This window comes from Tasmannia lanceolata, unplaced genomic scaffold, assembly GCF_043159265.1.
Source record: "Tasmannia lanceolata isolate RefF3 unplaced genomic scaffold, GAP_Taslan_0.1 ptg000016l, whole genome shotgun sequence".
NCBI classification, from domain to species: domain Eukaryota; kingdom Viridiplantae; phylum Streptophyta; class Magnoliopsida; order Canellales; family Winteraceae; genus Tasmannia; species Tasmannia lanceolata.
Genome location: NW_027518693.1, coordinates 16,257,193 through 16,281,249, shown reverse-complemented (window position 1 = coordinate 16,281,249; position 24,057 = coordinate 16,257,193). Strand labels below are relative to the sequence as shown.

The following is a 24,057-nucleotide window of genomic DNA, read 5'->3' as shown; positions in this document are numbered from 1 at the left end:
TTCCATTGGCTTTTGATAAAAACCTCCATTGTGAACACCCTCTTCTTCCCCAAACGTGAGATTTCTTCGTGTGCGCCGGTAGGTCCTCTCTTGATTAGGTTAAAGATGTTGTTTTCATGTTGTGATTTTTTGGTTTATTCTCATCCTCTCTTGCTTAGGTTTTAGATGAATCTTTTGACCTCTCTCTTTCTCTCTCTCTCTATGGTTCAATGGTTGTAAAGTTTTTAAATGGTTCAATGTTTGTAAATCCAATATCAAACCCATTATCAATCCTATTTGGTTGCTTTATGTACACAATCAATTTATACAATTGGAACCATTATGCAGACCTTGGAACCACAATTTAGTGGTTCCAAGAGTGTAAGTAGTGGTTCCAAGAGTGTAAATAGACTTTCATACACTTTATAAGTGATTATGAGTGTATTGATAGTGGTTAAGGTACTCATACTTAGTATGTATATAATCAGAACCATTATGAACACCTCGGAACCACAATTTATTGGTTCCAAGAGTGTAAATAGTGCTTCCAAGAGTCCGACTTGGAAGTTCGAACAAAGCTTCGAACTTCCGAATGGAGTACAGTAAAATGGCCATTCTACTGAACTTCATTCGGAAGTCCGAAATTTGTTTCGGACTTCCGACTCGGATTTCCGACCAATGTCCAATAAAATGGCCATTGTACTGGACTTCATTCGGAAGTCCGAAATTTTTTTCGGCCTTCCGACTCGGACTTCCAAACAAGGATTCGGACTTCCGAATGGAGTCCAGTACAATGCCCAGTGTGTTGGACTCTATTCGAAAATTTGAATCTTCGTTCAGACTTCCGAGTAGGGCTACATACACATTGTTGTCCACAAATGGAAGAGTTACGATGATCCGATGGAACTGATTTTTTGGGCACACCCTATATATGTGAGGGCCCATCAAATGAACGCTATGGATGATCCAAACAATGTGGGCCCACTGAGTTTTCGGTAGTGTTTAGATTCGGAGGGGTGTATGGGGTCTTCATTAGCATTGATTGTGCTTCAAAGAGGGGGCCTACCTTATACAAATTCAAGCTACAATAATTTAACTCTTCGAACCCCAATGATATTAGAATGTCCCAAACACAACTTCCACTCTTGGAACCAATTTAATACTATTAGAGAGAGAGATAAAGAGATAAAGATAAAGAGAGAGAGAGAGAGGTAAATATAAAATCAATGTACAGTTTCGACCAAATAGTGGCTACAATAGCGTTTAATTTCTACCAATTCCGTGTGAGTAAGTATCATGTGCAGTAACAAGTGTCCCAAAATCAATGCCACTTTGTAGAAAAAACCAACAACTCCATTCCCAAGCAAAGAAAGGAGGTGCGAAGGACACACCGGACCTACAAGAGAAACTTGCAACAATCAATAAAATAATGGGTTTTATACCCCGGAACCAGTACAGAACCACATTTTATACCTTGGAACCACTACGGATCCACATTCTATACCCCGGAACCACTCGAGAACCACATTTTATAACCCAGAACCACTATGGAAGCATCATTTATACCTCGGAACCACTAGGGAACCCCATTTACACCCCGGAACCACCAGGGAATCACATTTTATACCTCGGAACCACTAGGGAACCACATTTTATACCCCGGAACTGCTACGGAACCACATTTTATACCCCGGAACCACTACGGAACCACATTTTCTACCACAGAACCACTAGGGAACCACATTTTATACCTCGGAACCACTAGCGAACCACAATTTCTACCCTGGAACCACTTGGGAACCACATTTTATACTAGGGAACCACATTTTATACCTTGGAACCGCTAAGGAACCACATTTTATACGCCGGAACCACTAGGGAACCACATTTTATACCCCGGAACCATTAGGGAACCACATTTTATACCTCGGAACAACTAGGGAACCACATTTTATACCCCGGAACCACTAGGGAACCACATTTTATACCCTTGAACCACTAGGGAACCACATTTTATACCCTGGAACTACTAGGGAACCACATTTTATACCCCGGAACCACTAGGGAACCACATTTTATACCCCGGAACAACTACGGAACCACATTTTCTACCACGGAACCACTAGGGAACCACATTTTATATCTCAGAATCATTAGGGAAGTGAGCTAAAAGGTGATAGGGTAGGTGAAAATGCATAGGGAAGTGAGCTAAAAAGGTGAAGGAAAAAAGAGGAGGGAGGGTATTCTTGTCCTTTGGAATTTCTAGAAGCACTGACAGCCCCTATTTCACAAAAAAAAAAGAACGTACCCTTACTTGACAATTTAACCAAAACTTTGCATTTTTCTAACAATTTTCAATAGAAAATAAATGTTTCTTTCAATCATCACACCATCTCATGTTGATAAGCTCCAGATTTTCGCAGACAATTCAGTCATGGTTATATAATAATATTTTATGTTAAACATTAAAAATACTTTATGATGTATATTAACTTTTATAGATTTCTTCAAGTAGCATTTTTCTTGATTAATTATCTGAAGGCAAGACAAAATTTTAATCTCCAAGTTATTTTAAAGTGACCCAGCGATCATGATTGCCTCATATAGTTTCTTTCTTTTCATTGCTTTCGATAATTATCAAAGAATTTCATTTGAAAAAGAAAAAAAAAGCACATAACATGAGCATAATTGCCTTTTGATACCCTCACATTGATCCCTGAACTTCTCTTTTTCTCATAAATTTCATGTCAAATTTAAAAATTAAAAGAATGCTAATAATGCCTGTGCATTATGCTCTTTGGGTAACAGTTTGGTACCGATAGGATGTGCTTCGAATGCGTATGGAGTGGACACATTCCATCGTCGTCACATGCCAAGGCATAATAAAAATACAATAATAACAATAGAATACAAGAATCGAATTGAAGCTATCACAAAAGCCATCCAACATGGTTAATCATTGTCCAGGATTATAGAATAAGGAAATAATTTTATGGGCGCGACGTGTCATGCCTGACGTAGTCACAAATATTTTGCTCGGGAATTTCTCGAGAATTCTATATCTCGGGAGAGTTTAAATTCTTTTGTTACTTTCGGGTTTATACCTGGAAAATATTGGAAAAATAGAATATATAAAATACATAAAATTGTATAATTTAAGAAAAAAATAAAAATAAATTTATAATGGTTTTATCGTGATATTTTTCACAGTAAATGATAAAATGAAAATATCATGAATTGTTTAAATTCTTAGGATTATTTTGGGATTTTATTGTTTCATAAAAAATAACACGATATTTTGGATAAGCCGATCCCAACTAGTTTGGGACAAAGGCTTGGTTGAGTTGAGTTGAGTTGAGATATTTTGGAAAAGTCGGAGATATTTATGACAATGATGCTTAGTATTTGACATGTATCCAAAGTGCTTGCACCATGGTGGAAACTATATATCGCACCATGCATGCCATTGCTTGCACCATGGTGCACCCTCGTGTAAGTTTAGAAATTGAAAAGGTTTACTTCTAGTTGAAATTCTATGTAAGTGTAATTGCTTGAACCATGGTATAAGATATAGTTAGAAAATGATCGATGTTACATATTGTACATGTTATAACTTACATTGATTTGGCCATTAGAGTTATATTTTCACTTGATATCTAAGTAGCATGGAGGGACTATCTGTAGAAATTGAAATGGATTTGGGTTCGATCTGAGAGGGTATGTAATTGGGTAAAACCTGATTGAAATGAAGAGAGGATAACAAAGAACATATAAAGACAGCCAAGCGTGAGTTAAAGGGGGTGCCTTGTACAGTATATATCAGAGTAGTATTTTTGTGGAATAGGAGAGAATCTACAAATCTATGATTGATCAGATGTGAGAGAACGTGAGAGCACGTAATATGGGGGGGGGGTCGTCCCTTTTTATCATTTGGTTGTTTGGAATGAGGAAAGAGAAAGATACAAGGACGTCTCAAAAGTGAAAGCTGCTACTGAGAAACACACCTCAATACCTCATGCTGATCCATGTGGGTAAAAAACAAACAACAGAGCAAATGCATGGAATTCCGAGCCTACTTTGAATTTCTTCGTACTCTGTCAATGATGCTTTCTTTTACTTTCTTTTTCTTTTTTTCTTCTTAGGAACCCACATCTCATCCTTTTCCCTGTTTATGGTTCTCTCTTTCTTATATGTGATTGGATAACAATATATATACTGTCTCTCTACAGACATAAACGAACTTCGGAGGTTGCTTTATTGATTGATTGCTTTATTCTCTAAGAGTTCTTGGGCCTAGAGAAAGCAAAAGAATATAGGAGATTCGAAGAGAGAGAGAGAGAGAGAGAGAGAGAGAGAGAGAGAGAGATGGGAGGTTTGGTTTTTCTGTTGGGAGGGATGGAGAAATGGCAGAAGTATGGGTAATCTTTTGAGTGTTTTATTACGATAGAAGTTATATTCTAATGGTTTGATAAAATAAGAGGTTTGTTTCTTCCATGGGTTTGAATTTTTGGCGTTTTATGTTCCATTCCTCTCTATTTCAACAAAATCAACATACATAAATATCGTACGATATCAAGAGAACAGATAAATGGAAAACAATGCTATAACTTAATAAACCAGAAACCAGCTGCACTCAAGTCATGGATGGGATTCCCAAGTTGTCTTCCAAGGAATGAGAATAAAAATTTTGGCTGATGGAGAGAAGTTTGAAATTTCCAATGTAAGTTTGACTATCACCAATTTCATAATTTAATGCTCTAATTCATGGGTAGTTTTTTATGGTATTGTGTGCATCCTAATTTTAGGATGACGGATCCTTCTAATCCAGTCCATATAATGTCCTTTTCGGGAGCTCGGGGAAATGCATCTCAGGTACACCAATTAGTCGGTAACAAATGAAATTGGGAGCTCCACTGTAGAGTTCAGACCTAACCATTAATGGAGAAGCTATGGGAACGACGGAACCTGTGACTGCACAAGATTCTATTAAAAACGAATCCAAATGATTCATTGGGTGGGATGGCGAAACCAACCAAGAACCCTTTTATTTATTCTGAAAGGTCTTGGTAATCAGAAAGATTGGGGAGGATACCATGAATCCTATTTATCCAAACCATTCCTATGGAATCCTCTGTCGAAATGATTGAATCATCCACGATTGGACGTGAATATCCTTTTTTTATTGTTCCACGATATGGTCCATTTAAAAAAGGATCCTTGATCATGAGACATATACTTGTCACTATAAATAAGAACCATGATTCCGACAGTAGTGATTAGTATTGACATAATAGAAGTAAGTGGGTCGATCAAGTGTCCGAACTCTAAGGAAAAATCATTATTGATGGTCCAAGACCATAGATATTGATAGATGGAACTGCCATCTATTTGTTGAACAGACAGATCGGCCGAAAAAACCATAACTATACTTAGCAATGAAACACTGGGAAGCTCTGTACGTGTTCCCAGAAGTCGTCTTGTCCAACCAATTACTCCAAAAGCTTAAGCTGTTAGAGTTGGTGTTATTTAATCATTTACGCTTCAACACTCCCCAACAAGAACATGTGCCATGTGTACATCCAACCCACAAAAGAGGGGTTACACATGAAGGGGAGTTGAAACCTTCGCTAAGACAATGTAGATGACATATGACCATTATAGAAAGAAAGCAGAGTGGTCCCACTGGACAAAAGAATCTCTTTAGGTCCCCAACAAGAACATGTGTCACGTGTACAGCCAACTAAAAAAAGAGGGGTAACACATGAGGGAAAGTGATGAAGTATAAATGATTAAATAATACCAACTCTATCAGCTTAAGCTTTTGGATTAATTAGTTGTTTTCACATGGTATCAGAGATATTGTCTCGCTGCAGGTCCTGGGTTCTAAACATGACAACTCATGTGATGAGGAGCGTTGAAGTATAAATGATTAAAAAACACGAACTGTAACTGTAACTGTATAAGCTTTTGGAGTAACTGGTTGTTTTCACATATCGATGTCCAAACTGAACTAGAAGAAGAGCAACTTGCAAACTCTCTCTCTGAAAAACAGCATACACAAATATCATTAAACATCAAATAGAACAGATATATGCATTGCAAAACACCAGAAGAATCACAAAATACTCTATTTCAATAAAGACAACAGAAAAAAATTACAGTCAACTCACAAATCGAATAACAATTTTTTTTTTTATCGATAATAACTTGTCCTCAACAGATGAAAAGGAATTTTTGGACAGATGGAGAAAAGTCAAAGATTTCAATGTAAGTTTTATAAGCGTATTAGGCAATTGCAGGCATGTAACATATATATATATATATATATATATATATATATATATATATATATATTTTCAAATCTTCCTTGACAGTTTGTTAATAACAATTTATTCTCGAGTTTTCAAATCTTATATGTAATATTTATTTTCCCTTTTGATTACTGATTTATATCTTAAAAGATCTTGTATATCTACTGCAACCCGATGGTTCTAAATAGAAAACCTGTTGCCCTAATTGGGTTAAGCAGAATTCCTACAGGGTAGTGTTTATGGGTATTGATAATCACGCTGAACTAGAAGAGCAGCAAAATGCTCTCTCTCTCTCTCTCTCTCTCTCTCTCTCTCTCTCTCTCTCTCTCTCTCTCTCTCTCTCTCTCTCTCTCTAACTAGCACACAATACAAACATGATTGAATCCTATCCCAAGGCCAAGAATTTTCTCAAACAGGTCGAAGTAACTTCTTAGCAGATCTCTTGAAAGACTGGGCAATGAGTGGAAGCTAAGTTTCTCTTGATAAAGAACGAATATTTCATTAATATTGAATGATTACAATCGACCGTAAATTGTGCTTATACACTTAGGGATAAGCATGGGAAGATAATGATAAGATGAAGGGAAGAAATTGGTAAGAATGAGTGAAATGAAATCTAACTACCTAATCGACTCCACCTGACTAATCCAACCTCCTAGATCCAGCGGTCAGATCATAGTAGATCTGATTTACTCAACATCTCTAACATCACTATAGTCTAAAGATGTCTTTCCCTTAGTGAGGGGTGGAGCTAAAAGTTGATGATGCAGCTATTCCTGGCATAGAATTTGGTAATGAAGAAGGTATGCTGAGAGAGGAAAGCTATTCCTAATACTGGATTTACTAGAGTGGTAGTGTGTGTATTGAAGTATTAATTAAGGATTAAATAGCACCAACTCTAACTGCTTAAGCTTTTGGAGTAATTGGTTGCCTCACATCGAATTATAGAAACATGTTAACAGTTGTCCAAGGGTGGTGGGAATATAGTGAACTTAATTAGTCACTGACTACAGCATGGCATGTGATCTTTGTAATGCAATAACAGTAATGCCAACCACTATAGAACATATAATGGAACAATTTATCAAAAACATTAACAAAAATACTCACTACAGTGTTTTTTCTCATATTTAACAATTAGCCCTTCAGTCAGATATCAGACCCCCATGAACACATGCACCCATTTCAGGAAACGAGCTATAAACTACAAAAAAAGAAAAATAATAACCAACAGAAAATAAAAGAAAACATGAAGTCTACCTTTGCTGTGTTCTACAAAGGTGGGATCCTCCACTGCAAGTTTTTTATCTTAGCTTGGGATTGAACTTTTCCAAGTTAACAGTGGCTGAGAGCAACAGATTCTAAATTGAGTGTCTCCAGTAGAAGCTATAGTAAAATGAAGCTTCAAAAGTAAGGTTACAGAGATCAAAAGAGTGAAACTACAAAAGATTTCCTGTAGAAGATGAGGTAAAACCAGAGAGATCTGTCCATGCACTCCCACCCCAATATTGATCATTTCCTGGAATACCCAAAACTTGTCTTGAAAAATTAAACCCTTGATTTTCTTCCATTTTCACAGATGCCATATTACCAACACCTGGCCCAGATGCTTTCCCTCTAAGCTGGCTTGAGGCTCCCCCACCATAAGGCTGCTCAACCCCTTCACCGTCAAATGGGTACAACCCCGGTGGCGGCTCTAATCCAGTCATAAAAGGAAACTGCTGAATTTGCTGTAATCTCCACTGATCGGGCTCTCTGGCCGATAATATGGCACCACCATGGCCACCACTTGAATTACCACTCATCTGAAAATCCATGCCAGTGACACCTGATGGCTGAATTCCCCCAAAATTCATCCCTACGTCACTTGCGCTATAGCCAGAAAGATGGTGTAGAGAGGTCATGAAAGGTAATTGAGGCGGCGGTGGCTGGAGATGGCCTAGTACATCAGTAGTACAACTATTGGAGGGAATTACACTAGAAGAGGAGGCGCCCATTTGGCGATCAGTGGATACAGGGGATTTAGAACTGTTGCCTTTGCTTCTCTTGTTCCGCCGGCACCCACCACCCACTGGAACATTCCGTAATGCGCCCCCTCTAGTCCAATATCTCCGGCAGGTCTTGCAGAAATGCCGCGGCTGCGAGAGACTGTAATTGTTGAAATAACAAAACTTTGTGTTGGTTGATTCACATCTCGGACATTTGAGCGCTGTCTCAGGCATCGGGAGCTTCGCGAGCCGGGCTCGATCGGTCATGGACCCGGGCCGGGTCGAGCCCGACCCACCTGCCACCGCCACGTCCCCATCTGGAGGCGGCGGTAGGAGATTCTCACCTGGGGTACCTTGATGATGATTTTGTTGCTGCAATTGGAAAGTGAATTATCAAATCTATGGTATATCCAAGAAGAGCTATATATATCAAAAGGGTAGGAATAATTTTCTTCAATATTGCTTTTTTCTTGAAGAAGCTATAGGAAAAAATTGAAAGCACTTACCTGTGGCCAGTTGGGTGGATCTAGATAGAGAGGAACAGATGTAAAAACCATGGTTTAATTCTTTCTTTTTTTTCTCCTTTCCTTTATTAAAGGTTGGTGGGTTTTGAAGATGGTGGAGAATCACATAGACTATGAGTTGCAGAAAGAGAAAGAAAGAGAGAAAGAGAAAGAGGAGATGAAGGGTATGAAAAAGGAAAAGCTTTTTAATTGTCCATATATATTTATGTTGCCTTTCTCCTTTGAAGTTTCTTCACCCTTAAAGCTTCTTTATTTATGTGCTGTGGTGCAGTGCTCTGAGACAAAAAGAGGTTAGTGGCTCCTCATGCATGGAAAGTAGAGATAGAAAAAGAAAAAAGAGCGGCCCTTGGAGAGGCCATGGAAACCCTAATATATTAAGAATCTTCTAAAACCCCAATATAAAATAATAATAAGAATTATTTTTTAATAAAAAGGAAAGGTGAGTCTTGGTGTTGTGGAACCGATCACTTTCACAGGTCTCCTTCTCGATTTTTTTTTTTTTTTGCATGTAAAATTATTTTCATTTTGGAGTTTTTGTGATTCTCTTCTACGTTCGTTATTCAGAAATACGGAATTGAAATCCCAAAAACTCATCCAGCTAGTAGAATAGATGTTGCTCGACTGTTGTAAATAGCTATGTTTGTAATTATTAGGAAGATTGGGTCTTAAAGTCAAATTTCTCTATCGGACTGGAGTTTTCGGGCTTCGGTTGAATCAAAATGGGCCTCCCGGATCCAAGCCATCCTATATGCTGACGTCAACAGATGCTAGGTGTCAGAGATTCCCGTGGTACCCACCAATCTAAGAACCACGGATGGAATAGATTAGGGTCGGTGGAAAAGGTAGCAAAAGTCCTGACGTATTAGTTCTTTGGCTACTATCTTCATGGTTCTAAATTACCATGACTACTATCTTCATGGTTCTAAATTTCAGCCAAATCAATATGAAAACTACCTACATGCATAACGCAAAATAGTAAGTGCAATAGTGGTATACCATCTCATCAGTTTGTATTACCTATATAATTATATTTCTAAAAATTACATACGAAATGTGATGCATGTATTTTGGAGTGTCAATGGATCCAGACAGTATCCAAATCCAAAGTCAAATGGACAGTACCTAGACATGCTAGTAGGATCCATGGAAATATTTTGAGATCCTGATCATAGAATCCGAAAAAAATTAGCAATCGGATCCAGTCAGTTAATAACAGCCCAAGGGAATGTCCTATATTTGATACTATTATATTATTTTATGAAAATACTCTTCAATTTTTATAACATTAAGTATTATTTCAATGGTATTGTAGTAAAAATAAGTCATAATTTATTTTTCTAGCTATTTCTATTCAGTATTTTGTCATTCATCTGCCTCTTCTTTTCTTTCTCTAACCATTGACGTTAAGTCTCTAGTCCGCTGTTTCAACACCGCTGCAATTTGCCCTTGCCGTCTTTTGAGAATTTTAAATGTGTGCAACGTACGTAGAACCTACTAGGACACTCCGATGGACAATCCAATTTGAAATGGATCGTGACCTAGACATGGAAAGTAGGATCCGAAGAACACTCTTAATATGAGCCGACCGAAAGGATTAGAATGGATCATGACTTAGACATAGGTGGATTCAATCCGAAGTGGATCCGTTCACATCCCTACATGTATTATGTATGAATATTTATATGTATGAATTACATATAAAATTTAGTATATACTAAATTATCAGATATGTCTGAAAGTGAATGTCACTAGGTGTTCGATGTTTTCAAACCATTATGGATGGTTTTCTCGCTTATGTGATAGTTTTTAGTGCCTATGTATGCTTATTCTCGCATTTCATGATGTTTCATCTTTAAAGCCTCATTCGCATATGTTTCCATATGTTTTCCCGTGATTTTACAGGAATTCCATTGAAATTTCCGACCGAAAAGTTTCCATTTCCATGGTGGCCAAAACCAAAATTTAAAACTATGAATACTTTCTTTATCTTGAATGAGGAATGGCGGGGCGGTCTCATATATAATATATAAGAAATATGCAAATAGGGATAAAAAATGTGGTCAATATCACGAAGAATAAAGAGAGACCGTCTATACCCATATACAAATTAAGTGGCGGATTTATCATTTACTATCTTTTCAGCTCTGGTCGGGTGGCTTGCGAAGCTAACAATTTATATACTCCCTCTAAAATGTCCTTGATTAGAGGGATGAAACCTATGTAGCAGTCTCTCAATAAAGGCAAAATACAAAGAAGAAGGCGGTATGTCTATTGGATCGAATTTGTTGGTCCAACCGGCAATTCCTAAGTCCAACTAAATGCCATTGAGAATCCCTCGACCGGACAAGCCCAGTTCATTTATCCATGGAACCACTTTTAGGGATTCAACAATAAAAGCTAAACCATTGATTTTATAGTTTTTTTTCTTAATCATAGGATGTCATTTCGGCATGGGACCAAGACCAAGCCTCGTAATGTTCTAGAGATGATCGTCACCATTCATCGAGATATGATACTGTCTGACTAGCCGTTCACATGTCCATGTGTTGATTTTGTATTTTACTTATTTATTATATTTTATAGCATTTAATTTTTAATTATATACTTTTTTATTTTCATACTTTATTTTTAATCTTTTATTTTTATTTTTCTCCTACTTTAAGAGTGGAGAGATACTGATTGAGGGAGACAACTTCGAAACAACATAGAGAGTAAAGATGAAGAGATGAAATTGGTTACAGAGCGGCTACAAATAGCATTTTCCATTAGTAAAATGTAATAAAGAGAAGAGTATATAATTATTTTATTATTTTTACCTAATATTTTTATTATTTTGGCTTTTATACTTATTTATATTTATATTTTATTCCATTTAATTTTATTTAGCTATTATTATTTCCCTTTTCTCCCATCCTACGAGTCAGTGGCAGAGCCAGGATTAATGCATAAGGTGGGCAAACTTAAACAGGCTTATACATAATGGGGTCGGCTTTCAAAGTTTAAAGGGGGCTGGGCCCAATTGAGTTGTGCCTATTAAGGATATGGCCCAACTCAACTGAGGCAACTCCCCCCTTATGCTACATGTAGCTCCGCCCCTGCTGAGAGTGAAAGCAAATCTAATCGCTAACCAAAAAACAAAGGCCATGTGTTTGCACCATGAAAAAAATATTCCATGGAATATTTGTGGGCTAGTTGTGAAAGATGGACAGGATAATAGGGAGAGACTTGAGACGGTGATGGTGAGGTGAGGATAAAAAGATCCTAAAAGCTCCTAAATACCAGGAAAACAAAAAAAACTAATTTTAAATAGGTAATGGTTTTTCACTAATTTTTATGGATTTTTTTATGATCTCTCAACTCTGGGCCCACTCAATTCTCTCCTTCTCCCCCCTCTCTCTCTCTCTCTCTCATCCTCTTCCTCTCACTCCGACCACTTGATCAATTAATTTTCCATAGAAACAACTTTCATGGATGCCAAACACAGCCACCCCATATGAATTAAATGAATAAGACAAAATCTAATGAAAAGTGAGCCTCTGAGGCCGCTCGGTCATGCTAAAGTCAGAAGCCATATGCCTTTCCGCGAAATTCCCTAGCAAATATATAAATACATATCCAATAGAACACACAAATAGTGTGGGCCTCACTGACAGAGCCTACTCTATTACATGGAGCCCACTAACATGATCCACGCTTCGGGTTAGCATTCCACTTTAAATAAAATAGAGGGGCGGAGATGACGAACGTAGAGAAAGAGAGAGAGATGGGATTCCCTTCGAATAATATGACGTGGGAACTTTGTTGGAAATAGAAAACCGCACCATAATGCAACTGTCATTTAAAGGAGAAAAGGACATAGATTCTTAGAACCTGTCTCGTTCTTGCAAAAAAGGTTAGGAAGGTCCAAAACCCAACCAAAACAATACTCAAACGCAGTACTTCCATGTTAATGCCACTTTTTTCATTCTGGAAACATTGATAGGTCATAGACTCATAAACACATACATCCATGCATGATGTATGGACATGCATGCATATCTATACACGTCGTATGCATGGTATGTGTTGGGAAAGTTGTCTTGTTTCCCACTACGACATCTAATTAGGATTGTGGGTTGTTATTGAGAGGCATGATAGACAATTGTTTAGGTTTTTAGAAAACCTAAGTAATAGGCTCTCGTTTCTCTTGGTGTGACAGGCAAGAGGCTTGGGTGTGAGGTGATGGTATCAAAGTAAAGGTCCTGAGTTCAAAACCTCCTTGATATCAAAAATCCACATGCAATGGTCAACTCAAAAGTGGGGCCACATGTGCCACGTGTAGGCTAATCCAAAGAAAGAGGGACCACACGTGAGGAGAAATGTTAAAAGTATAAGATTAAATAATGGCTTCTCCAACAGCTTTGGCTTTGGAGTAACTGGTTGTTTCACAGACGTAAGGACTGGAGTTCTAACTGTGTATCTTAATGCTGGTTTTTATACTTGAAAGCAAGCATACTCATAAAAATGGGATTTGAGCTTTTGTCTCCATTCACAAGGTGGCTGGTCTGACATGCGATGGACCAACTAGGAAATGCCTTTTTCAATGGACGCTAGCAATTCCCCATAGAAATTATTTCATGAAATATTCATGGGCCCAATTGAGGAGGATGAGCTAAAATCAATGTGAAAAGTGGCACTTGTACTCACTAGCATTCGTGGGCCATACTATGCATGTGTTGAAAAAACGGACCCCACCCATCAAACACGGTAGGTATAAAATTGTGGACCCAACCTATTTATGGGTTTGGGTGGAGATGGTGGGTCCCAGGTGTAAAATGGTGGGCCCCACCCCAGGAAAACATTATGTGTAAAATGGTGACCTTACTCCATCAAAACATGAGGTGTAAAATGGTGGTTTCCACCTATGCTAAGCGTGGGGGTAAAATGGAGGGCAATTCGGCCATTTGGTCTTGCAACTGCTGAAAACATTATGAGAAAAGGTTCTTTTGACCTGCTTTGCAGGATATAAGGGTGCCCCTCACATGCTATGTATCAGGTATAAAAAAATCGTGGAAAATATTTTCTCAAATTTTCATTTGTTTTCCCATAAAAATTTTCTGTATAGAGAAAAAAAGAAAAGAAGGAATGACTACTATGCAGACCTCATGCAATTTCACCAGATAGATTTGTTTTGAAGATGGAAAACTTTTTTTCTATTCGCGATCCAATTTAGACGGCCAATAAAAAATAGGGAGATGATAAATTCGCACCCTCTGTAGGATAATCCGCACCCTTTTCACGTGAATTGTGCCAGACTTCAACGTTTTTTTGACGTCAAATCGTGTTACAATGGGTGCGAATTATCCTACAGGGGTGCGAATTTATCATCACTCTAAAATAAACGGAACACTCTGGAAAGAAAATTGCAAAGGTGCGAATTTATCATCCGCTGCAGTTCGCATTCGCCCCACTTTTAACGTGATTTTGACGTCAAAAAGCGTTAAAGTTGGCAACTCGTCATAAGGGGGCGAATACGTACTGTAGCGGGGGTGATAATATCATCGCCCTAAATGAATGGGAATTTCTCCTCCTAGCTGTTGCAATTAGTCAACTCTTATTGCCAAAATTTAGTCAACTCTTATAGCCAAAAGCAATCTCTTTCACCATTGTTTCTTGTTTATTCTTCTTCTGCGTCTTATACCTTTCACCTTATTTTCAAATCAAATGTCGCCGGAATTTTGCATCGAAATGGCCGGAAAAGGAAAAGGTCCGGCGATCGGGATCGATCTAGGAACCACGTATTCGCGCGTGGGAGTTTGGGATGGCGATGGTGTTAAAATCATAGCGACAACACCTTCTTATGTAGCTTTTAAAGATAAAGAGCGTCTTATCGGAGATGATGCCAAGAATCAGGTCGTCATGAATCCGACCAACACCATTTTCGGTAAGAGTTATATGTCATTTGTGATTAATTTTTTGGGGTGATCTTGATGTGGTAAACTACCTGTACATCTTGTTTTCTCTCGGTATGTTAAACCGCTTAGGATACCTGGCAAACGGGTGGGCCGAGCCGGGTTTCACCCAACCTGTACGGGTCCGGGTCATACGGGCCGGGTCATAAATGACCCGGAATTTTACGGGTCACAATTTGGTGAACCCGGAGCCCACCCTTATGGCGCCGTAGGGGTGTTCATTCGGTTTTAACCGAACCGAATAACCCCAAAATTAATAACCGAAATAAATTCGGTTAGCTTAAATCGTTAACTGAAACCGAAACCGAAATTATATTTAACTGAACCTAACCGAAACCGAATTTGTAATTCGGTTAATCAGTTAGTTCGGTTAAAACCGAATTTGTTTCTGTAGACTGTTGAGAATGAGAAAACAAGTTGAAGTATTTATTACAAGACCAGCCGGATTCCGGCAACCTCGCCGGAGATGATGATTCTTGGCAGGAAGAGAAGAAAATTCGATCGTTGTTGATTTAAAGGATGAAAAGAAAATAGGAAAAGTGACGCCTGGGATTAGAAGAAAAAATCGATGATTTAAAGGGATTGTGGCTGATTTTTAGGGAAGGCTTTGGTAATACAGATGAAGAGTTTTGTAGGAATAAAGGAAAAAATGACGATTAAAGTACCTGGAATGGTTGATTTTTGGGGATGAAGAGTCGTGTAGATAGAGAGGGAATAAAGTCTTTCGAAATATACATGAAGAGTTGTGTAGGAATTAGGGGTGGACATGATTCCGGTTCGAACCGAGGAACCGAACCAAACCGGCACATATGGTTCGGTTCGGTTCCGTTCCATATCTATATGGTTCGGTTCCGGTTCTGATATCCTGGAACCGATGGAAATTCGGTTCGGTTCTGGGTTTGGGATCCTGGAACCAAAAACCGAACCGAGAACCGACCCTCACCTTAAAACCCAATGCCTCATTTCGCTTGATAAAGTCACCCCACCCCCTTTTAATTCACCCATCTTTAATGTGTTGTTTTGCCTTTAAAATTTTAATTCACCCCCCAAATTTGTGCTTGATTATTCCAAATTTGTGCATGTTTGTAGGTCATATATAATTTTTGCATTGTCCAAATTTGTGCAAATTTGTGCCTGATTATTCCAAATTCGTGCATGTTAGTCTTTGTAGTTCATATATAAACAGGACCGAACCGATTATAAATATGATTAGGTAAAATATCTACATTTGGTGAAGGTTGGGTAAACCCAGAACCGAACCGAACCGATTATATATGGTTCTGGTTCGGTTCGGTTCCAAACATATATGGTTCAGTTTTGGTTCCAATTTCAAGGAACCGATTATATGTGGTTCGGTTCTTGGTATACCCCAAAACCGAACCGAACCATACCATGTCCACCCCTAGTAGGAATAGGGATTTGGTAATACTTGCGTGTGTGGAGAGAGGAGTGCCACGTCGCAGCAGCTGTCACCACTAAAAATAACCCTTCCCGCTTATTATACTATTATAGTAGATAAATTGAATTTCAAATTCTCTTATCTCTATCCTCTCTATGTCAGATGTCAGGTCTTTATTGACAAAGAAGACACAAAGAATATATATATAAAATAATATGCAAGATTAAAAAATGGGGTGTTATAACTTATAATATATAAATGGTGTACTCTCGTCACATGTCAGTTCTATAGCAAAGAAAGAAGAAAGAAAATATATATATATATATAAAGAGGAAACTGTTGGTGAGCTCACCAAACTTATGGTGAGCTAGCTTGCCCAATCACATGGGGGCCCACTTTGTTAGGATGATCCAAAGCATTCATTTGAAAGTCCCTTACATAGATGGGGGGTGTACCAAAAATCAGCTCCATAGGATCATCCTAACCCCTCCATTTGTGGAGGGGGCAGATTTGTGTCTGTCCATTTTTGTCCTCCACAAATGGAGGGGTTAGGATGATCCTATGGAGCTGATTTTTGGTACACCCCCTATCTATGATAAGGCCTTGCAAATGAATGGTTTGGATCACTCCCCAAAATGTGGGACCCATGTGATTGGGCAAGCTAGCTCACCATAAGTTTGGTTAGCTTAAGCTCACCAACAGTTTCCTCATATATAAAATGGTATGTAAGATTAAAAAATGGGGTGTTAGGTGTAACATGTAAGAGCATTATTTTATGCAAGGGCATTATTGGACTGCAGAACCGAAATAATTTGTGTACAACTGAACTAATACAATTCGGTTTTTCGGTCTAACCGAATAATTTGTTGTTTAAACCGAAACTGATAACCGATAACCGAAAAATACAAGATTTATTAACCGAAACCGAAACCGAAATAAAAATAACTGAAACCGAAACCGAAATATAATTCCGTTCGGTCGGTTCGTTCGGTTAAAACCGAATAGTGCACACCCCTACTTATGGGCCGGTTGGACCCGCGGATCTCCCTGATTTTCCTTTTTTTTATTGTTGTTTTTATTCCCACATTATAATAGGATGATCCAAACCATCCATTTGATGGGCCGTAAATAATTTAGACCCCAAAAAATCATTTCCATAGGATGATCCTAGCCTTCTGATCCATAGAGGAATTGCATATTATTATATATGGAAACCTCTATAGATAAGAGGGCTAGGGTCATCCTATGGAAATGATTTTTGGGCACAACCTATTTAAGTTGTGTTGCATCACATGGACGGTATCATCCTATGATGTGGTCCGTATGGTACAATATGAAAAATACGGGATTATAAGGGCTTACACTATATAAAATCTATATCATTTGGATTTTTATGAGCACCCACTGGTCCACCCGACCCGGCCTAGTTTTGACGTGACCCGTACAGGCCGGGTCAAATTTCAAAAGGGTCCCGTGGGTCCAGGTCACTTTTTGCCAAGTCTAGATATTTGTAGATCGTGAATTTAAGAAGGTTTTTTTTTTTTAGTTTTCTTTTATATTTTTTATTCTTTGGGTTCTCGTTATTGTAGATCGGGATTCCTAGTGCTTGTCGTGCTGATACGATTTGGCTAGTTTATTTGATGGATTTGAGGTTTTTTTCTTTTTGGCAGTACATTTCCTCTTTCTCTGTCCTTCTCCATCTTTCATACCACCGATTAGGTATTTTTGTATTTATCTTGCATTCTTCGCTCTCCCATACAACATGTTCGTGCAATGCTTCAGAGTGTCTGTTAAACAGAACAAAACAAAACAATAGAGAGAAAAGATGGGAAAGAGGTTGCTTCTAGGCAACTAGACCTCCTTACGGTTCAATTCCGGAGGGAACCATAACTCTCTTGAAAACAAAGTCTTCTTTTCGGTGAAATTATCTCCTTATTACCATTCTAATACAACTAGGGTTGCAACTTGGGTCGGGTTTTACCCGACCCGAAAATAGCTTGGGTTGGGTTCATGTTTCTCGGGTTTCAGGTCAAGCCGGGTCTACGATCCAAAAGCCCGCATGAATCTCGGGTCGAGCCGGGTTTGAAGGGGCCCGACCCGAGTTACTTAAGTTATAGTATGTATTTTTTTTTTCTAAAACTTTGTTACTGGTAAAGTATAAAAAATAAATAACGCCTTTCTTCAACAGGTTAAGCTTTCGGAGAAGTTGGTAAGTTAACATGGTATCAAAGCCAAAGGTCTCGAGTTCAAACCTCTCGGATAGCAAAAATCCACATGCGAAGGTCAGCCCAAAGTGGGACCACATGTACCACGTGTTTGCCAAGCTTTTGGAGAAGTACAAAAAATATATAACGCCTTTCTCCAACAGCTTAAGCTTTTGGAGAAGTTGGTAAGTTAACAGTTACTTTAAAAGTGAAAACTTAAAAGTAAAACTCACGCACGCACGCAATCAGAGGGGCTCTTTTCATTTCCCCCCTTTAGCTCTAGGGGTTCAAGTTTCAACTAAATAGTTAATGCACAAAGTAGTTTGTCGTTTATCTCATATGAATATAAATCATTTTCATTTGATAATGCATCAATTAATTCTCTTTGGACTAGTTATTAGTTAATGCACTAAAGAGTTTGTCATGCTTGAATTTTTCTACTTCTATGAGTTGAGTTGCCTTGCCAAACAAGAGTTTTCCTTAAAAAATTACGTCAACATAAAAAAACCCGACCCGACCCGACTCGACCCGAGATTTATCATGGGTAGGACAGGGTTTGGGAATCGTGGGTTATCCGGAAAAAAACCCGACCTGACCCGACCCGACCTGAGATTTTTCTCAGGTAGGGTTGGGTTCTTCAAAACCCGACCCGCCCGACCCGAGTTGCAGCCCTAAATACAACCACTTAAATACAATAACGCATAGTTACAAGTTACAACTTACAAGTAAACAATCCATATGCTCCATTACAAGACATATCATCAACAACACACACCCACTACCCTAAACCGACATAACTCATAACGACATAATAACTACAATCTAACTAGCCCCATTTTACATCACTAGAATGCACATATCAGTGTCACAACTATCTGCAGTCCTGTTCTACATAGGGCTGCAAATGAACCGAGCCGGCTCGCGAACATGTTTGGGTTCGGCTCGTTAAAAGCTCGGCTCGGGCTCGTTCGTTTACTAAACGAGCCGAACCCAAGCCCAAAAATTAGGCTCGCCAAATAAACGAGCCGAACTTGAACTTTGTATAGTTCGGCTCGGAAAAGCTCGTGAGCTTTTTAGGCTTGGTTCATAAACGAGCCGAGCCGAGCCGAGCTTGGATTATGTTTGTTTTTTATATATAAAATAAAAGAATGTGGGTTATTTATCACAAATGAAGGTTTGGCCGAGTGGTTATGGCACTAGATTTAGAAGGGGCTTGGGTTCAAATCACACGAGCCGAGCCCGAACACCACAAAGCTTGGCTCGGGCTCGGCTCGTTTGCAGCCCTACAGTTCTACATCGATCCAGATCTTCCTGCCACGAATAACTTAATTATTTTTTTAATCCTTTAATATTATACCGTTTGTCATTGTTTCGTCAAGCGAACTCTGTTTTTTTTTTTAATAAGTTTCTCATGTCTGAATCTCTCATTGTAGATGCTAAGCGTTTTATCGGCAGAAGGTTCAGTGATTCATCTGTCCAGAGTGACATCAAGCTCTGGCCCTTCAAGGTCACTCCCGGCCTTGCTGGTAAGCCAATGATCGTCGTCCAATACAAAGGCGAGGAAAAAAAGTTCGCCGCTGAGGAAATTTCAGCCATGGTTCTAATGAAAATGCGAGAAATTGCAGAGGTGTACCTTGGCTCTAGCATCGAGAACGCCGTAATTACCGTCCCTGCCAACTTCAACGACTCCCAACGTCAGGCCACGAAGGATGCCGGCGTCATCGCCGGCCTTAATGTCATGAGAATCATCAATGAGCCGTCGGCCGTGGCCATAGCCTACGGTCTAGAGGAGAAATCCTCTAGTGTGGGTGATCAGAAGAATGTCCTCATATTTGATCTCGGCGGTGGAACCTTTGATGTCTCTCTTCTTACCATTGAAGAGGGTGTTGTCGAGGTCCAGGCCACGGCTGGAGACACCCATCTCGGAGGAGAGGACTTTGACAACAATATGGTTAACCACTTTGTTCAGGAGTTCAAGAGGAAGAACAAGAAAGATATTAGTGGGAAACCTAGGGCTCTTAGACGGCTAAGAACTTCTTGCGAGAGGGCGAAGAGGACTCTCTCTTCCACTGATAAGACCACCATAGAGATTGATTCTTTGTACAAGGGGATCGATTTCTACACCACCATTACTCGAGCCAGGTTTGAGGAGCTGAACATGGATTTTTTCAGGCAGTGTATGGAGCCTGTTGAGAAGTGCTTGAAAGATGCCAAGATGGACAAGAGCAGTGTCCATGATGTTGTTCTTGTTGGTGGTTCCACTAGGATTCCTAGGGTTCAGCAACTGTTGCAGGACTTTTTTAATGGGAAGGAGCTCTGCAAGAGCATAAACCCAGATGAGGCTGTTGCATATGGAGCTGCCGTTCAAGCTGCATTTTTGAGTGGAGAGGGGAATGAGAAGGTGGAGGTTCTTCTTTTGGATGTCACACCTCTATCCCTAGGGTTAGAAACTGCCGGCGGAGTAATGACAGTCTTGATACCAAGAAACACCACGCTTCCCACCGTGAAAGGGCAGGTCTTCTCCACCTCCTCAGACAACCAACCCGGCGTCTTAATCCAGGTCTTCGAGGGCGAGAGCACGAGAACCAGAGATAACAATCTCTTGGGCAAATTCGAGCTCTCCGGCATTCCTCCGGCACCCAGAGGTGTACCCCAGATCAGAGTCTATTTCGAGATTGAAGTCGATGGTATCTTGAATGTCTCGACAGAGGACAAGACGACGGGGCAGAAGAACAAGATCACCATTACCAATGAGAAGGTGAGATTGAGCAAGGATGAGATTGAGAAGATGGCGGAGAAGTATAAATTGGAGAATGAGGAGCACAAGAGGAAGGTGGAGTCAAAGGATGCACTGGTGAAGTACGCGAACAATATGAGGAAAACGATTCAGGACGAGAAGATTGCGTCTAAGCTGGCTGTGGCGGACAAGAGGAAGATAGAGGATTCTGTGGAGCAGGCGATTCAGTGGCTGGATAGCAACCAGCTGGTGGAGGCTGATGAGTTTGATGACAAGTTGAAGGAGCTGGAGAGCATTTGTAACCCAATTCTCTATAAAATGGACTATGCCGGTGGTGATATGGGGGGTGGCATAGATGATGATGAGGGCTGGGCCAAAGATTGAAGAAGTTCACTGAGGTTTAGTCTGTGTGCCTTTCTTGACTTTTGTTTTGACAAAAAAAAAGAAAAAGGGAAAAATACATATACACCCCGTTAACTATGGCCAAATTCCACTTCTAACCCCGTGGTATCAAAGATACCAAAGACAACTTTATGATATTTTTAAGTAGACCGCATGACTTTTCACCCTATAGTTTCATCAAAGATACAATTTCTTCGTTCCCGTTCACCTCGTCACATAACAAGCATTACTAAAAACTAGGGGGTGTCTTTGGTACCTTTGATACCACAGGGTTAGAAGTGGAATCTGACCATAGTTGAGAGGGTGTAACTGTATTTTTCCCAAAAACAAAAAAAACAAAAAAAAGTGTGTTTGAAGTAATTTTGGCTTTCCATTTCAATTGTGCAAGGACTATATGTTATGTCTAGTTGACGTTGTTTGTAGCCGCGATTTAAGCAGCTGAGTTCTTGGTTTTTAGTGTCAAAACTACTATGCCCAATTTCAAATGTGTAGTGTTTTTATGCAAGTAACGTGACAACACCTTGGTGGCCAACTTGTTTACAAAATAGCAATTTGGTAGCAACACTTCCTAGGATGGTAAATCCGATTGAACCGCCTATGTTTACTCAATTTCCCTCCTTATCGGTTACTTCATCACCAGATTTTTTAGCTGTGTGCTCGTGAAGTTCATCATTTTTCAGAAAGTACAGTGGGCTCCACTTCCTAGGATGATCTTAACATATAAAAAGGGTACCTGGTAAATCATGGCCATAGGATGATCATAACCCTCCAATCTACAGAGGTTTCTATAATGATGTGGGCACTTGCAGATCGGAGGCATGATCATCATAGGGTTATGATTTACTAGGTCAGCCTATCTACGTTGTGGCTCGATTTGGACCATCCTATGAAGTGGGCCCTGTGCTTTCTGAAAAAATACTGTATTTCATGGATTCCATGTAGGGGTGTCAATGGACCCAGATGGTCTGATGGATAGTCGGACCTTAATAGACAAGATCTAGGCAAATTAGAAGGATCCATGGACATATTTTGGATCCTTTTCGTAAGATCCGAAGATGGATGGTCATGATCCAAAGTCCTTTTTACTAAAATACCCTCAAAATAATTAATATTTTAAGTCTTAAAGGAGGGGTATTTTCATAAAAAAATGAACTAAATATTACTTAGCTTACAACTTTCCATTTACCCCCTTTTCCAGACATCCTTTTCTCTTCCTTTCCTCAATCGGTTTTTCTTCTTGTAACTTGCCACTCACCCTCAACAAGGATTTGTTATTAGAAAGTTTTATCGTCATGCACCGTTGAACATTGGTTCTTTTCAACAATAAAATCCTATTTTTCATCAAAATCATAGGTTGTTATTAGATATCGTGACTAGAAAAAGTTTTGGAATTCATTTCAAATGAAGAAAGCTGAGATTTTTTGTTGTTTTGTAAGTAGGTCCTACTAGGACACTCAGATGGACGGTCCGATTTGAAATGGATCATGACCGGGACACAAGAAGTAGGATCCGAAGAACACACCGAATCCGATCCGACCGATAAGGGATTTGAATGGATCGTGACTAAGACATAGGTAGATCCGATCCGAAGTGGGTCCGTTGACAAACCTAATTCCATGCGCACACAGCATATAAAAGAATGGACTACTGCACATGCAGACATACAAAAGAATTAAAAATTTTACTTTGTTTAAATATTGCAAATTAGATGAATGCACTTTGGTGATGTTCAACCGATGGGTGCCCTTTCACCAGATTTTTCCAAGGGCGCCCTTCAGTCTAGCATTCCTCTTATTAACAATATTTAAAAAAAGTAAAATTTTTATCTTATTTTTAATTCTTTTGCATGTCATTGTAATATTAAGAGTGAATTGTTGCCTTGATTTTGGACCAGAGAACCAAATCAAAGCCCACCAAGTTGACTGTTCAGATCAATGAAATTATGAAAAGGTGAGACCTACTATGCCGAAGCGGGGTGACACAACATTGTATTACAGTGAGGTCACACATGCTCCCGGCGAAGCATTCCTCTCTGTGAATTTGGATGGAACAAAAGCACGCATAATAGCAGGCAAGGGAGTACTCTGAGAGTGTATTTGGAAGTAACCCAAATGATGTACAGTGCAATCTAAAACGCCCCAAATCAATTGCATAATACAGAAGGACTCTATCCTGGATTTTGTACTCCAGCATGTTCTGGTCTCAACTACAAGAGAAGAAATGTTGCAGTATGACAGAGCTGAGATGTGTGTCCAGAGCCACTAAGGGTATATAAAAGTTCACTTGCAACCTACAATGTTGGACAAAACCCAGAAGTGCATGTACTCGCATTTACTCTATTGAATACGGATATGAAATGCCACAGTTTCTATCAAGTATATGCCATATCGGATACCTGCCGCTGTATCCGTTATTCCAGAATCATGGACAGTTTGCAATGAAAAGCACAATCTCACCAAGCACCCACATAACGAAATGAAAAGGGCTGAGATTAACAACTGTTTTTTGGTAATACACCAAAGGATTAGAAGTTTAGTAAAGTGGATGAAGTCTAGATTCAGT

The 24,057-nt window shown here is 39.3% G+C and overlaps 2 protein-coding genes across 2 annotated transcripts; one reads left to right on the top strand and one right to left on the bottom strand.

Annotated features, from left to right (window-relative positions):
* Nucleotides 1–7,362: 7,362 nt before the first annotated feature.
* LOC143848224 (dof zinc finger protein DOF3.6-like) lies at nucleotides 7,363–9,171 on the bottom strand. Its single transcript, XM_077357110.1, has 2 exons — nucleotides 8,785–9,171; nucleotides 7,363–8,650 (listed from the first exon to the last, which is right to left on the bottom strand). The coding sequence occupies exons 1-2, from the start codon at nucleotides 8,833–8,835 to the stop codon at nucleotides 7,730–7,732; spliced, it is 972 nt and encodes a 323-aa protein (XP_077213225.1). The 5' UTR covers nucleotides 8,836–9,171; the 3' UTR covers nucleotides 7,363–7,729.
* Nucleotides 9,172–14,274: 5,103 nt separating this feature from the next.
* LOC143848304 (heat shock cognate 70 kDa protein 2-like) lies at nucleotides 14,275–21,973 on the top strand. The gene is made up of 2 exons (XM_077357212.1): nucleotides 14,275–14,725; nucleotides 19,790–21,973. The coding sequence occupies exons 1-2, from the start codon at nucleotides 14,506–14,508 to the stop codon at nucleotides 21,475–21,477; spliced, it is 1,908 nt and encodes a 635-aa protein (XP_077213327.1). The 5' UTR covers nucleotides 14,275–14,505; the 3' UTR covers nucleotides 21,478–21,973.
* Nucleotides 21,974–24,057: the final 2,084 nt, after the last annotated feature.